Genomic DNA, 14,879 nt, shown 5'->3' with positions numbered 1-14,879 from the left:
GTTCCACCCCTGTCTGGTTCAGCGGCCGATAGCCGTCTCGTAGTCCGCCTCCAAACGCTGCGGCCTGAACGAGCAGCATACTCTTTCCGAGGGCTCTGCAGTCCTGGCTGGCTTAGTCCGGCTGTCCTTCTGTCCCACCAGGTGTCTCCCTGGCTGGACCGTCCAGAAGACAGTTTCAAACTCACAGGAGCAGTGCCTGGGGACGGGGGTGCTAGCCAGGACTGGCTTGGGCTCCTCACAAAGGGCGCTTCTGACAGGCGTTGGCTTCTAAGAGCAAGCATTTCAAGAAGAGAGGCCTCGGCGCGCAGGCCTGCGAACCCCTGCCTTGTCGCCCTGGCCAACACCCGACTGTAGGGGTGGCCGGCACAGCAGCTTCCAAACTCCCGTCCCGGTGCCTCAGGGAGGCGGCGCAAGCGCGGGACGGCGCGGTTCATTCGGGCACCGCGCTTGGATGCCCTGCATGTCGCAAAGCACCCGGAAACCTGGATGAGCTAGAGAACCTGCCGAGGCAGGGAGCCAGCCACGGAAAGACAAACACCAAGGGATCTAAGATAGTCAGGCTCGCGGCCACAGCACCACGTGGGGCCCCCGGCGCTGGGAGGGGGCGGGCAGCTGTGGCTCGGCCGGGGCAGAGCATCGGTTATGCGGGCGAGGGCGCTCTGGCGGCGGGCCGTGCACCGCTGCGCCGGCCGTGACCGTGCGGCGCCACGACTTGGCAGCGCCGACAGGCGGGCCGCAGGTGAGGCGCTCTCCCTGCACGCCGCCCCGCCCCAGCCCGAACACGCGCATGGGACGTGAGGGCGCTTGACGGAGGTGGCGCATCATGGGTCCATGCGAATGTCCGGGCTCATCAGAATGATGAGCTTACTGACACGTTACGTGTGAATTATGATATAATTAGTATGCAGCATATAGTATATTAGTAAACACGTTCACTTATACCTCAGTAAAGCTTGAAAACACAAAAATGTAAGTACCATCCTCATAAAACCACTGTTTTTAAGTGATGACACTTGTTTTTTGGTTAACAGTCCTTTCATTTTGTGCCCCTTATGTAAACGTATTCTTTGGATTATGCAAGGTTAAACTTTTCTTAAAGCAGTGCTGAGTCCAGGTCGCCTGCGCCTCGCTGGTGACAGCAGAATCTGACTTTTCAGCCGCTGTGTCTGCTTTGGGCGCTAAGAAACTGTGGGGGCAGTGGCACTTGATGACAGCGTGGACACCTTTTTCCAGCTTCGGTTCTTCAGATGCTTGTCTTTCTATTTCCAGCCAAAGAAGGAAGAAAAAAATACGGAAGTGAATATGAAAGAATGGATTTTGCGGTATGCTGAACAACAAAATGAAGAAGAAAAGAGTGAAAATTCTAAAAGTTTAGAAGAGGAGGAAAAATTTGACCCTGTGAGTGGAAATACGTGTTAGACTTCTGGCTGGAAAGCCTTTTAGACTTACACTTTGGAAAACTAGCACTTTTATGAAGTTAAACGTATACTTCCCATATGGCCCAATGGTTTCCTTCCTAGGGATTTATGTATTCAAGAAAATTGAAAACACATGTCCACCAAAAAAGATTTGTCTACAAATACCTGTTCGAAGCAACTTCATTCCTAGTAGCCGAGCGCCGCAGGCAACTGGCAGGACCGGGGGCAGGGGCGTCCGGGGCCGGGGCCGGGCGGAGACCGCCCAGCCTACCGCCCAGCCGACCGACTTCCCGCTCTTGACTCCCGAGGAGCCGCGTGCGCGCTCGTGCGGGGCAGGCGGAGGCGCGCACTGTGGGCTCCGGGAGGGAGCGCCCGAGACAGTGGGGGCGCGCGCACAGATACGCACGTCTGTCGGCCGCCGTCGCCGGCTTGCCGGCTTTACAAATCAACGTGTGTTACCATAAGTGACCACACCTTAATAAAGCCGGTTCAGCAAGGGCACGGGTTGAGGTCGCAGGACAACGCGTGTTGAAATGAACCCACGTGTGTGGAACACGAACAAGCACCCGTACTTGAGTTCTTGTGGGCACCAGGAGGTCCTTGGGAAGCCCTGTGAGAAGCTGTTGCTGGAGGTTAGGGCGGGGCGGCGGGCGAGAGGGAGGCCTCTTTCCCATCCCCTCCTGAACGCAGACGTTTCCGAACCACACGCTTGAGCGTGGTGGACAGGAGGCTGAGTCTCCTGGCCCTCGCGCAACGTCCCTCTGCCTCCTCGCGAGCCGTCCCAGTCCCGCTGGGCGCGCCCCCGGCGCGGTCCCCGGTTCAACGCGGCGTGTCTTGCGGCTGTCCGCGCGCCCCTCCCCCGCCGGGCGCTGCGCCCGCCTCGCCTTGCCGGCTGCCCCCCTGGCCCTTGCAGGGAAACGCGAGGCGTTGGAGCGTCACCGCAGCTCGGGCTCGGGTGCGCACAGGAGAGTGAGGTCCTCCAGCGCTACAACATCCTTTCCCCAAGGCCATTTTTTCGTGCCCCCTTCTGTGGGGCGGAGGTTAGAGGAGGGCAACCAGGAGAGGAGTATTAAATTACGGCGTATGCAGTCCTTTAACGACATGTGTGTCTAAAATATATAAAATAAAAATGCATTTTTAAAGATGAGCTCACATGCTTTTCGTCCTGTAGTTGGCTGTGTCGTAGTGAAGCCGTAAGGACGTTTCTGTGTGTGGGCCACCCTCACCCTTCCGCTGCCTCTTTCCCCTCGGTGCTGACTGGTTTTCTCTGTAGATAGATCCTACTTGGTTTCTAATTTTCCTCTTCAGTCAGAGCCGCAGTAAACTTCTACCTCCCTGCAAATCTGCACATTTGTGTTATTTCTCTGTGAAAAAATCCTAAAAGTGGATTTGCTGGACCTGTGGGTAAGATTAAAGATCACAGGTGTTGCTCTCACACAGCGACAGGATGATAAGGTAATCGTACTCTGCTTTTTATTTTCTTATTTGGGACAGAATGAAAGGTACTTGCACCTTGCAGCAAAACTCCTGGATGCAAAGGAGCAAGCAGCGACCTTTAAGCTGGAAAAAAACAAGCAAGGGCAAAGGGAGGCTCAAGAAAAAATAAGGAAATTGCAAAGAGGTAAACGCTTCTAAGTTCTCCGATGTATAAATGTGAGTTCTTCACTGGCCTCCCTAGGACGGAGGTCGTCTCCCCTTAGTGGGCCTGCTCTTTCCTAAGGCTTTATGTGTGGGACTGGCAAACGCCGTCTGTAACAAGCCAAGCCGTGAACATGGGCAGTCCTGCGGGCCATGCAGACGGTCACAGCATCTCAGCCGCTGTCGCGGCGGAACAGCAGGCAGAGGCGATCCATGAGCAGATGGCCGTGCCCTCAAAGTTCACGTGTGGTCACCGAAACGTGAATTTCATATAACTTTGACATCACCACCTATTTTTGTTTATCCTTTCATCCAGTTAAAAATGTAAAAATCCCCCTCGGCTCAGAGACCACACGGAAGCCGGCTGCGGGGGCCACCTGGAGCCGGCAGCTGTGGTCTGTGCGTCTGTGAGCGCAGGGAACTCCACCTCCGGTCAAGGGGCGGAGTCCGCACCCCCCCCAGCCCCCGGGCTCGTTTCTACCTCAGCTGGACAGTTTGGTTTAAAAAGTTCAGTGCGCGACTCAAACATAAGTTGCCTTTACTTCTGTGCAAATTTCTGATAGGAGGTGTTGAACAATTGGTCACAATGAAAAAGGCGTTTTTTAAAACCATCTTTGCAAAGTAGAAGGGCATAAGAAACAAACACATAAAACTAAACACTGTGTTTGTTCTTGGTAGAAATGGAAACTTTAGAAGACCATCCAGTATTCAACCCAGCCGTGAAGATCTCACAGCAACAGAATGAGAGGAAAAAGCCTCCTGTAGCCACAGAAGGGGAAAGTGCTTTGACCTTTAATTTGTTTGAAAAATCTGCAGCTGCTGCTGAGGAGAAAGGTAAAACGAAGGGAAAGCGTTCCAGGTGTAATGTGTAGCTAGCAAAATGTGAAGGAACACGCAATGAAGAAATCGTGTTCCTTTGCGTCTAGCAGACCAGGTAAGACGACTGTGCGGCCGGCTCCGCAGGCTCTCTGGGGAGAGTAGCAGTCGCGGTGACTTGCTCGCGTCGCACCTTGTAACTGCAGCTCTCTTGCTGCAGCCTCGGCCCTCTCCACGTCAGCCCCCAGACTCTGCGAGAACAGTCTTTCCATGACAGATCCAACGTGAGCTTCCTGGTGAAAAAAGCCTCTCACCAGTAACACGTGCAGTCCCTCCAGGAGGCCATTGAAAGCCACTTGCGCGTGGCCTGGTGGGAGCAGCTGGGAGCCCGCCCCGCCCCCCCGCGGTGTCCTAGAAGCACCTGCCTGTCATTGCAGAGAAGAAGAAGGAAACCCATGACGTCAGGAATCTTGACTATACTGCCCGAAGCTGGACTGGAAAGTCTCCCAAACAGTTCCTCATCGATTGGGTCAGGAAGAATCTTCCCAAGAGTCCAAATCCTTCCTTCGAAAAAGTTCCCGTAGGTCGATACTGGAAATGCAGGTATTTTCTGTTTGTTTGTTTGTTTTGTTAACTGAAGTAACTTTTAGAAAAATGGAAGATGAAAATCTTTTGGTTTGTCAGGAGCTAGGCCAACCTTTAGGAAGCTCTCCCGTTCCGCACCTCAGGCTGGGGGTGCTCGCAGAGCGTCAAGCACGCGTCTTCCATGGAGCCCTTCGTTTAAGTGATGAACATGCGCGTTGGTTCCCGTTGGTGGACCCTGACGCCGCTCCCACGTCTCCTCCGCAGGGTGCGCGTGGTGAGGTCCGAGGAGGACGTGCTGGTGGTGTGCCCCGCCATCCTGACGGAGGACGGCGTGCAAGCGCAGCACCTGGGGGCCACGCTGGCGCTCTACCGGCTGGTGAAAGGGCAGGTGAGGCTCCCGCTCCGGTGTCGCCGGGCAGCAGACGCGGCGGGCAGGGCGTTCAGAGCTGCCGGCCTCCTCTCACCCCCGATGTGGCCTGGCCCGTCTCCCCTCAGACCCGAGGCTCAGACCCTGGTCGGTCCAGGCTGCCAGGCCGCACCATTCTCAGGGAAAGTCACCGTGCGGGGGGCGAACTAAGGAGAGCTTGTGAACAGTGTCCCTTTAGTGGTGTGTTGGCTCAGCTTTAAAAAATTACGGGCGCTGGTTCTGGTTTCAATTTTAAGTTATATTAACTATAAGCTTCCAGTTTAAGGAAAGATTAAAATAAAGTGCTACTGAAGGAAGCACTTTCGAGAGAACACAGGGCTCTTTGGGGGGACCGTCCACACTTTTTTTTCACAAGAATTGTATGCGTCTTTCTTCCTGGGAGATTAGACCCACTGACAATTTCAGACACTGAATAAGCAGAACTCTAAACAATAGTTCCTTCCCGTTTCATCAATAAAAGTTCTTCATGTCTGTATTTGCCCTATTTTGCAAAATATAGTTCACTGCTCTGCAGTGAGCCCCTCCCGTGGATTAACCTGCAGCTCACCTCCGAGCGTGCCTGAAGGGAGGCGCTTACTAGCCCCACTTTACAAATGGAGAAACTGAGACAGGTTAAGTCATTTGCCCAAGACCACGCCACAGGTAAGTTCAGAAGCTGGAATATGATAGGCTACTTCTCAGTTTGTGTCATAGGCATGTACATCTTACCTTAAAAGTAGCAGCTGACTAGTTTAAAAGATAAATTACATTTTAAGAGGAAGATTGTTATCCTTCTAAGTTCTGACCTGGGTTTTGGTGTCCAGAGTGAGTGACAATAACATGTTGCTATTTTTCTCCTGTGTAGTCAGTTCATCAGTTACTTCCTCCAACTTACCGAGATGTTTGGCTGGAGTGGAGTGATGCAGAAAAGAAAAAGGAGGAATTAAATAAAATGGAAACCAATAAACCACGTGATCTTTTTATTGCCAAGCTTCTGAATAAAGTGAAGCAGCAGCAGCAGCAGCAGCAGCAGCATTCTGAAAGTAAGAGAGAAAACTCTGAAGATCCGGAGGAGTCCTGGGAAAATTTAGTTTCTGATGAGGATTTTTCTGCACCGTCCTCGGAATCGGAAAAGGCAGAAGACTTGGAACCTGTGAGAAGCCTCTTTAGAAAGCTGCGAAGCTCCCCGAAGTACCAGAGACTTCTCAAGGAGAGGCAGCAGCTGCCTGTGTTCAAACACAAGGATTCGATCGTTGACGCTCTGAAGAGGCACCGGGTCGTGGTGGTGGCAGGCGACACCGGGAGTGGGAAGAGCACGCAGGTGCCACAGTTCCTCTTGGAGGACTTGCTTCTGACGGAGTCGGGGACGAGTAAATGCAACATCATCTGCACCCAGCCCCGGAGGATCTCGGCAGTGAGTTTAGCCACAAGGGTGTGTGACGAGTTGGGCTGTGAAAACGGACCCGGAGGAAGGGTAAGCCGTCCCGCCGCTGCCTCGGGGAAGGGCGGCGTCGCGCCTCCGCTCCCGGGACCCAGGCGCCACCTGCACCAGATAGGAGTCCCACGGGGCCTGGGCACCCAGGGGCACCCGCCCCCCCCCGGGCCCGGGCCGCATCCTGCCTGACAGACGCGGGGCGGTGCCACTCTCCTTTGCGTGAAAACGGTCGTTAGTGATTCGGTCATGAAAATTCTCGTGTAAAAGAATAGATTCAGGTCAATAGTTGAGTAGTCAGATGTGTTACTACTAAATTGAACGTTCAAAGGTTATAGACAAATGCATAGTTGACTCTAATGCCATCTAGCTGGAGTCTTTGTGAATCTTTTCCATGGAACGTATTCCTGAATGGTTTTCATTCATTCTTTTCAATGAGCAGAAGGAAAAACAATGTAGAAAGAAACTCTAGACTCTTTTGCAACCCTGTATTTAAAACAAACTAGAAAAAGTGTGTAAGTGTCTGCTGTCGGGCATTTTGCCACGTCGGTGGACACGGGCTGCCAACCCCTACCCGGGGGATGCCCGACGCGGGCCAGTGAGACGGGCCAGACCCAGGGGTGAAGGCCCGGTTCGCAGAACTCGGCTCGCCTGTGCTTTGAACTGTCCTTTCCAGAGACGGCATTTGACAGTTTTGTCTACCGTTAAGGTGGGCACCCCTTCGTTAAAAATTGTTTTACGTAGCAAATTATTTGGGTTTCTCTCATGGAATAGAAGAGGAAAAAATGTCAGTTTGTCTTACAAGGAGCTTACTGAAGGCAGTGGCAGCCATTGCACACATGACCCAGGAGTGTCTGAGGAGGAAGTGAGGCAGAAAACGTGGGGACAGGAGGGACTCCGGGGCCTCCCGCCGCTGCGCTGGCCGCTGCCTGGCCCGGAAGCAGCCCCTGTGAGAGCCTGGCGGGCGCGCAGACCGCGCGGGGCCCCACCGGGCCCCGCCCCTGCGCACCTCAGTCTGAAACCCCCGGTCACGTTTCCGCGGCCACACCGTGGGGCACAGAGCAGGACAGCTTTTGGGCTCAGCGCTTTGACAAGAGCAAAGGTCTGTGTTGTTTAAAATGCACGGAACAAATGCTGCCGGTGTCTGTGGCTGCAGGCCCTGGGGAAACCGGGGTGGTGTCCCATGGCACGGAGTCGGGGCACCCGGGGCACCCGGGGCAGGGCCCGCCCTTGTCCCTGCCCGTGTGAGCATCTGACCGCCCTGTGTGCTCCCCGCAGAGCTCCCTTTGCGGCTATCAGATCCGGATGGAGTCTCGGGCTGGCGAGTCCACCCGGCTGCTCTATTGTACGACAGGCGTCTTGTTGAGGAAGCTCCAGGAAGACGGTCTCCTAACGAGTGTGTCCCATGTTATTGTAGACGAGGTGAGTAGGTTCTGGAGTGGTGGTCTCGGAAGTCCTGAACATGTTTGTATTAAAAAGATGCTGCTTGTAATGTTAGCCAACATTTTCTCTGTGCTTACATAGGCCAGGCACTTTACATATAACTATTTTATTTTCTCTAGCGAATGTATCTGTTGCTGACTTATTTTTTACTTCACTTACTTTAAGATTTTATTTTATTTTCAGAGAGAGGAGAAGGGAGGAAGAGAGGGAGAGAAACATCATTGTGTAGTTGCTTCTGGTGCGCCCCCAGCCAGGGCAGATTTATTTAGCAAATACTAAATAACACTCACTACATGCTAGATGCTGTTCTCAAAGACTTTCCATATATCACGTTCATTCACTCCCCCCGCAGTCCAGTGTAGATAGTGTTTTACTCTGTTTTACCACTCAGGAATTGAGGCAGAGCGTTAAATAGCTGCGTGAGCTCCCACAGCCTGTCAGCTCCGCGCCTGCGGGGTCAAGGCCAGGTGCTCGGCTGCGGCCGCGCTCCAGCCAGCCCACTCACTGCCTCTCGGCCACGTTCAGATGTCAAGGGATTTCCTCTGATTCTTACAAAAACCGAGGAATCTTCACCACTGTGTCATTTTGTCTCTAGACATACCCCTACTTGAATCAGGTTTGAAAGCACACTTAAATTGACTTATGCCAAGAGTTTCACTTTAGAATTACTTTAAATGGCATACTAACCTAGCATACATAAACTGATTTGTTTTGCACATAAGTTTTACCAGAAGAAATAATATATATTGCACTTCTATTCAAAAAATATTTAAAAATTTTTTCCGATGTAAAATTTTTATGAACATGTTAATTCACTAAGTTCAGAGGCACTAGTGAAAGTTCAGTCATTCATTGATTTTTAATTTATAACTATATATAGGTTATTGTGTTATTTTCCTCCTTTTCGTTAGGAAATACTAGAAATACAGATAAATAGAAAAATGAAAATAAAAATACTAATCTTGTGACCCATAAAAGAAATCAACATTGACATTTAATTTGTGTATAGATGTGTATAATATGTATGTATTTTATAGTTCTTTCATGTCATTCGTCTACAAAAGCATAATTTTTAGTAGCTTTGTGGTATACAGTTTGGATGTCCCCTATTTATTTAACCATGTTCCTGTTGTCAGACAGGTGAACGTTAGGGTGTTTTTAATAGCCTAATAGTTTGGTAATAGGGAAGTGATGGGAAGTCATCTTTATTTAGGAGCCTGTTCTCCCGGGGGAGAAGTGCTGTCCTCACTGAGGAGACGGGGGTGGGGAGACAGGCCGCAGGGCGCCGGGCCAGCTGCCGGGCACAGCCCCGCTCTGCGCAGCCCAGACCTGCATTCTGCCAGTGTCCCCAAGCGCCCAGATAAGCAAAATGCTAATCCGTCTGTTTAGAATGAGAACTTTTTACTGCTACAGTAGGTCGAAATATTTGTATTAGCTAGTCAGATTTTCTCAAAGCCTCGGTTTATCAGAAAATTGCTGGGCAGCTCTCTCTCAGGGTGCGCGCTAATGTAAAAGCCAGACCAACTGCGGGACGCTGTTTCTGGTGTGCAGTGGCAGCAGTCTGTGGACAGGGTTTCTGAATTGTCCCAGCGTCCCCCGCAGGACGGCACAGTAAGGAAAGCCCACTGAAACCGCCGTTCCGTTGAAGAGAAGCGTGGCAGCGATGTGCCGCAGAGGTCAGTGGGCCCTGCGCAGCTGCTTTCTGAAAACGCCGGGGGTGGCGCTTCCGGCCTCGGCGTTCGGGACGGCGGTGGGATTTGTTGCGGTTTCCGGTCAGTGTGTGAGTTACGCAGCTTTGCCCGCTGGCTGCCGGTATGTCCACACCCAGAGTTTTGCCCGTCTCTCCCAGCTGCCCCTAACAATACAGTGTAGGTTTTTATGAGCTCTATTTTATGTTCCAGCCTCCTTTTTCTCTCTCTTTTAAAAATCAGAGTATGTGTTAGTACCGTGTATTTGATGATGTCCCCGGATTTGTGTCACCCACCAGGAAATCGCCTTTTTGCTCTGCGGACATAAATACCCCGGTCAAACCACAAAGGAAAACCCCCCAAGATGATTCCTTTTTCTTTCTCCCGCATCCCCATAAGGAATGTCCAACCTGCCGCCCAACACAGAATCATAAGTTAATTTAAAACATTGTGAGGCTTTTTTGCGATTACGTGCCACAGTGTGTTTAGCATGTGGCCCAGGACAGCCCTCCTTCTTCCCGTGTGGCCCCGAGACGCCGAAAGCACAGACCCGCGGCCAAAACCCCCGGGCCTGTTGGTTCTGCTCTCCGGCTGCCTCAGCCCCTGTGTCCGCTGGGGTTGCTCTCCGATAGGCCGCCGCGGTCTCTTTAGTTAGTGGAAGAGCCGCCAGTCAGAAGCCCTGCTTTCGGTTTCGCTCTCCTCCGTGGCATCCTCCACCCGGGAGCCAGGTGCCTTTAAAAACGAGACCCGGGCCACAGCTGCCCTGCCCCAGAAGGCTTCCGTCACTCCTGGGCTCCCTGGGGTCTCAGCTCCCTGCCCCAGCGTCCTGAGGTTCCCGAGCCCCTCTCCAGGTTCTTCCCGGCCCGCGCCCTGCCCCTCTTCCTGACCACCCCCCACCATGATTTCGCAGGACTTGGGTCCTGGGACAACCTTTTCCCTTCTCATCCGGTCCCTGCCTCTTTTTTTCAAAGTCCCCTCAGCTCTCAGCACGATGGCAGTCTCTCCAGCCCCCTCCTCAGCCCCGGGGGCAGCCGCCTTCTCCTGCGCTCTCATGTGGCCCGCACGGTGTCCTCGTCCCAGCCGGGCACCGGCACAGAGCGGGCAGCGCCCATGCCCGCTGCTGCTGGGCTCCGGCGGAGGGGCTTCCCGTGGCCCCACGGGGTTGTCACAGCCGCGCACTGCCTTGTTTGGGTCCCGTTTTGTGGGAGCAGAAACAGACCCTGAGACGGCTGAGTAAGTTTCCTCAAGTCACGCTGCAAGTGGCCAGACCAAGGAGGGGTCCGAGCAGTTGGGTCCAGAGCCTGAACATTAAACACTGTTGCCGTCCTTACAGCCAAACAAGTGACCAAACCTGCTCCCCGCTCTGTTTCCTCGGTGAGCTGCGGCTTTGCCGTGCGCAGCGGGGCGGGCGGGCGGGCGGACAGGGCGCCGCGGCTGTCACACACGGCCACAGGCGCCCGCTGGTGGGGCGTAGGCGCGCTCTTCCTGGACAGCCGATAGGGACCCCGCCAGATCCCTGCTGGCCGGGCGCCCGTCTCCAGAGGGTGGGTAAACTCTCAGCCCTGTGGCGGCGGGGACAGCGCCGCTTTCTCTTCGCAGCGGAGCCCCAGATCACGTGGTTTACTGGTTTCCATTTTATTCTTCCTTTTTCTTTTCCCGTGGCACTCGCAGGGCGCCCGCTGGGGTGGAGCCAGCCGCAGGCAGCCGGGGCCGCTCATCCTGGGCCGGCTGTTCCTGGCTGCCTCTTGCGGGGGCCTGCGTGGCTGGTTCTGGGCGCCTGCCCTGCTTTGGGCACACAGCTCCTGTCTCCCCGCACGGGCACTGACGATGTTTAAATACTGGTGAACTTGGCGACTGCGTGTCTGATTGTTTCAGCCTTACTAGGCCGCGTGTACAACGAACGCGTCTGTTCCCTTTTTCCTAGGTGCACGAGAGAAGTGTCCAGTCAGACTTCTTACTGGTCATCCTGAAGGAGATTCTGCAGAAGCGCTCCGACCTGCACCTGATCCTGATGAGCGCCACTGTGGACAGCGACAAGTTCTCCGCGTACTTCACGCACTGCCCCGTCCTCAGGATTTCAGGGAGAAGCTACCCTGTCGAGGTGAGCGTCCTTACAGCAGGAGTGAACGGAAGCAGCGCCCACCCGCGGGCGGCCCAGCAGGGGCCCGCGGGGGACAGCAGTGCGTTCCCAGCGGGGTACAGGCCACAGGGGGGGCTGGTGGCGGGGCGCCTGGGGGTCAGTGCTGCCGCCCTGAGGCTTCTGCGGAGAGGCCCGTGCGCCGGCCGAGCGCCAAGCGCCTCCCCAGTGCAGAGGCCCCTGTGCCCCAGGGGCGCTGGCGGGGGGAGCTCCCTGGCCCTGCCTCTCCTGCCAGCGCGGCTTTGAAGCCTCTTTCTGCCTCTGTAGCTCTTCATCAGTTCCACACGTAAGAAGCACACACCACAGTGCCGTTTGTCCTGAGGCTTCTGGGGACAGGCTCATCCTTGTCAGCAAAGCGCTTCGCTCCCAAATAATGCAGATAACGCTGTTTTCATAATATTCTACATTAGTGTTTGGTGACATTCAAAAGTAACAATCCCCTTGTTCTCTTTAAAAAGGTACTCGCTGAGCCCTGGCTGGTGTGGTTCAGTGGACTGAGCACCGGCCTGTGAACCAAAGGGTCACCGGTTCGATTCCACACAGGGCACAGGCCAGGGTTGCGGGCCAGGTCCCCAGTGGGGGGCGCGCATGACAGGCCACCACACAGGGATGTTTCCCTGCCTTCCTTCCTTCTCCTCTGTCTAAAGATAAATAAATAAAATATTTTAAAAGTAAAAATAAAAAAATAAAAGGATATTTACTGAAATGAATATAAGTTTTACTATTTTCATGCCTTATTCTATGCAGGTTTTTTATCTTGAAGATATAGTAGAAGAAACAGGCTTTGTACTGGAGAAAGACTCAGAATATTGTCAAAAATATCTGGAGGAGGAAGAAGAAATAACCATAAATGTTACAAGCAAAGGAGGGGGAATAAAAAAGTACCAGGTAAAAAGATAACATTTTGGAAGGCTGACAGACAGCGCTCCCCAGAGCTACGGGTAGCCTGCCCCGAGGGTCCTGAAGCCACGCCGGCACGGGGACGCGAGCGGACGCTGGTAGAAGGGGCACGGGCGTGGCTGAGAGCATGTTCGAAAGGCCCTTCTTTCTCCTTTGTTTCGCGGCGCCCAGGCCGTGATGTGTTGTTGTCTTGTACTACTCTGGGCCTTAGCGGCTCTCACCCAGAATCGAGGACCATGGGCAGGGGGCAGGGGGCGATGTGTGCTGTTCCATAGCGGCGCTCCGTGACTGAGCAGCCAGCTGGTGACGCTTCTCTCGGCGGTACCTGGGCCCTGTAGCAGGTCAGGACGAGGCGGACGCTGGGAACTGGCCAGCGGCTTTCTTGGCAGCCTCCTTCCGGGCTGCGCCCAGCTCGGCTCTGGAGCTGAGCCGTCCAGGGCCGGCACAGTGCTCCCTGGAGAGTGCGCTTCAGGCGTGTTTTTGGAAACATCACAAAGCTGGGCCACCCTGTGTGCGATCCGGTGCTCCTACACCTGCTGTCTTTGCTGTGCCCACGGTACTTCACGCACAGACCCAGTCTCATAGAAGCACAAAGTCACTCTGTCCTTTAAGCAAGCAGGCAAACCAAGAAAGCAAAAAATTAAAGTCTGTCCCTGAAATCTCAGAGACAGAATTCAGAAACTAAAGAAAGACTTTAGAAAATTAAAGGTATTCAGGAGAGATGCCTGGGACTCAGCAACCAAAGTCAAACCTGGGAAGAAGGAGGCAGGTGTAAACCACTCGCAGGGCAGCAGCGCGTCCCAGCCTGGAAGCCGACTCACCCCCCACCCCACTCCCCCAGCCCTCCGTTGCCACAGAGCAGCACCTGTGCGTCTGCCTTCCCATCATGGCTTTGCACATCTGTGCCGAGAGGAGGGCCTTGTTGCGCCTCGGGGGACGGGATGAAATTGAGTTCCAGGAGAGCGGTGACACTCTGTTCCATTTTCCATGGTTAAACGTGCTCTGGCACTATTGTAACAAAATAATAATGGTGACAGTGAGAAAAACAGATCTTTTCCTTTTTTGTCTTCTAAAAATACTTAACTATTTTTTTTTATCTTTTTCTGATTGCGTCTCTGTTAGGAATACATCCCAACTCAGACTGATGCAGGTGCTGAACTAAGTCCCTTTTACCAAAAGTACAGCAGCCGCACCCAGCATGCTCTCCTCTACATGAACCCTCAGAAGATCAACCTGGACCTCGTCTTGGAGCTCCTCACGTACTTAGGTGTGCGTCAACACCCAGTGTGCTGCCGTCTGTTCTGATAAGACTTTTCTGTTCACGGGAGGCGTTTTATCAATGCCTTCTGTGCTGTCCCTTATCTTTCTTCTGATTTTGAACAGCTTCTCCTTTTTGAAATTGCAGATAGAAGTCCCCAGTTCAGAAACATTGAAGGAGCAGTATTGATCTTTTTACCCGGCCTTGCTCACATTCAGCAGTTGTATGATCTCCTGTCGACTGACAGAAGGTTTTCTTCTGAACGGTAACTACAAATCTTACTATATTCCCCATGATCTTAAAATAGAAAAAGGTTTCATACATGAAAACTCTTTAAAAAAGATGTTATTTATATATGTTTAGAGAGAGGGGAAGGGGAGGAGAAAGAAAGGGAGAAAAACATTGATGTGGAAGAGAAATATCAAGTTGCCCCTTACACACCCGCAACTAGGGAGCTGGCCCGCAACCCAGTTATGCGCCCTGCCTGGGAATGGAACCGGAGGCCTCTCATTTCGCAGGCTGGCACTCAATCCACTGAGTCACACCAGCCGGGGCCATACATGAAAACTCTTGATCGGAGCTTTCAAAGTCTTTTTGCCTTCAGTTAAAGTTGTCCTTGGGGAGCAAATTTGTTTTTATTGTAACATTTCTATTACAAGATTTTATCTACTAAAAATTTTAGTTTCAGTTTCTGCATTTGTTCTGTTTTCTTCTTTAAGGTTTTATTTATTTACTTTTAGAGAGTGGGGAAAGGAGTAAGAGAGGGTGAGAAACATCGATGTGAGAGAAACATCAATGTGTGGTTGCCTCTCCCACGCCCCCAACAGGGGACCAAACCTGCAGCCCAGGCCTGTGGCCTGATTGGGAATCCAGCTGGTGACCTTTTGGTTTGCAGGCCAGCGCTCGGTCCACTGAGCCGCACCCGCCAGGGCTGTTCTGTTTTCTGTGTGATGGAGCAGAGGGGTCCCGTGGGCGGCAGCAGGGCAGCAGCCCCTCCCAGCCCTCTGGCCGTGCAGACCCCCCCACGCCGAGTGGGCGGGCGCCTGCTTCACCGGCTTCGGCTTTGGCACAGCTCGCCGTTGCCGCGTCAGCCTCAGAACATTTAAAGCCCTATGAGCCCTGTGTTCCCTGTGATTTATTCAAGTTAAGCTTTTTACT

General features: G+C 53.2%; 1 protein-coding gene across 1 annotated transcript in view; it reads left to right on the top strand.

Moving 5' to 3' along the window:
* Positions 1 to 14,879, top strand: part of DHX29 (DExH-box helicase 29) — a 35,450-nt gene that overhangs the window by 6,862 nt on the left and 13,709 nt on the right. The window contains exons 6-16 of the mRNA XM_054575341.1: positions 1,270 to 1,398; positions 2,913 to 3,039; positions 3,735 to 3,890; positions 4,310 to 4,475; positions 4,722 to 4,845; positions 5,729 to 6,337; positions 7,574 to 7,717; positions 11,351 to 11,527; positions 12,311 to 12,451; positions 13,586 to 13,730; positions 13,869 to 13,986. Of these exons, the coding sequence (XP_054431316.1) occupies positions 1,270 to 1,398; positions 2,913 to 3,039; positions 3,735 to 3,890; positions 4,310 to 4,475; positions 4,722 to 4,845; positions 5,729 to 6,337; positions 7,574 to 7,717; positions 11,351 to 11,527; positions 12,311 to 12,451; positions 13,586 to 13,730; positions 13,869 to 13,986 (2,036 nt within the window). The remainder of the gene's footprint in view (positions 1 to 1,269; positions 1,399 to 2,912; positions 3,040 to 3,734; positions 3,891 to 4,309; positions 4,476 to 4,721; positions 4,846 to 5,728; positions 6,338 to 7,573; positions 7,718 to 11,350; positions 11,528 to 12,310; positions 12,452 to 13,585; positions 13,731 to 13,868; positions 13,987 to 14,879) is intronic.

Source organism: Pteronotus mesoamericanus, unplaced genomic scaffold, assembly GCF_021234165.1.
Source record: "Pteronotus mesoamericanus isolate MK-2021 breed Mesoamerican mustached bat unplaced genomic scaffold, CSHL_Meso_final contig_29, whole genome shotgun sequence".
NCBI classification, from domain to species: domain Eukaryota; kingdom Metazoa; phylum Chordata; class Mammalia; order Chiroptera; family Mormoopidae; genus Pteronotus; species Pteronotus mesoamericanus.
The sequence above is the reverse complement of the archived record's forward strand: the minus strand, read 5'-3'. Positions and strand labels throughout refer to the sequence as shown.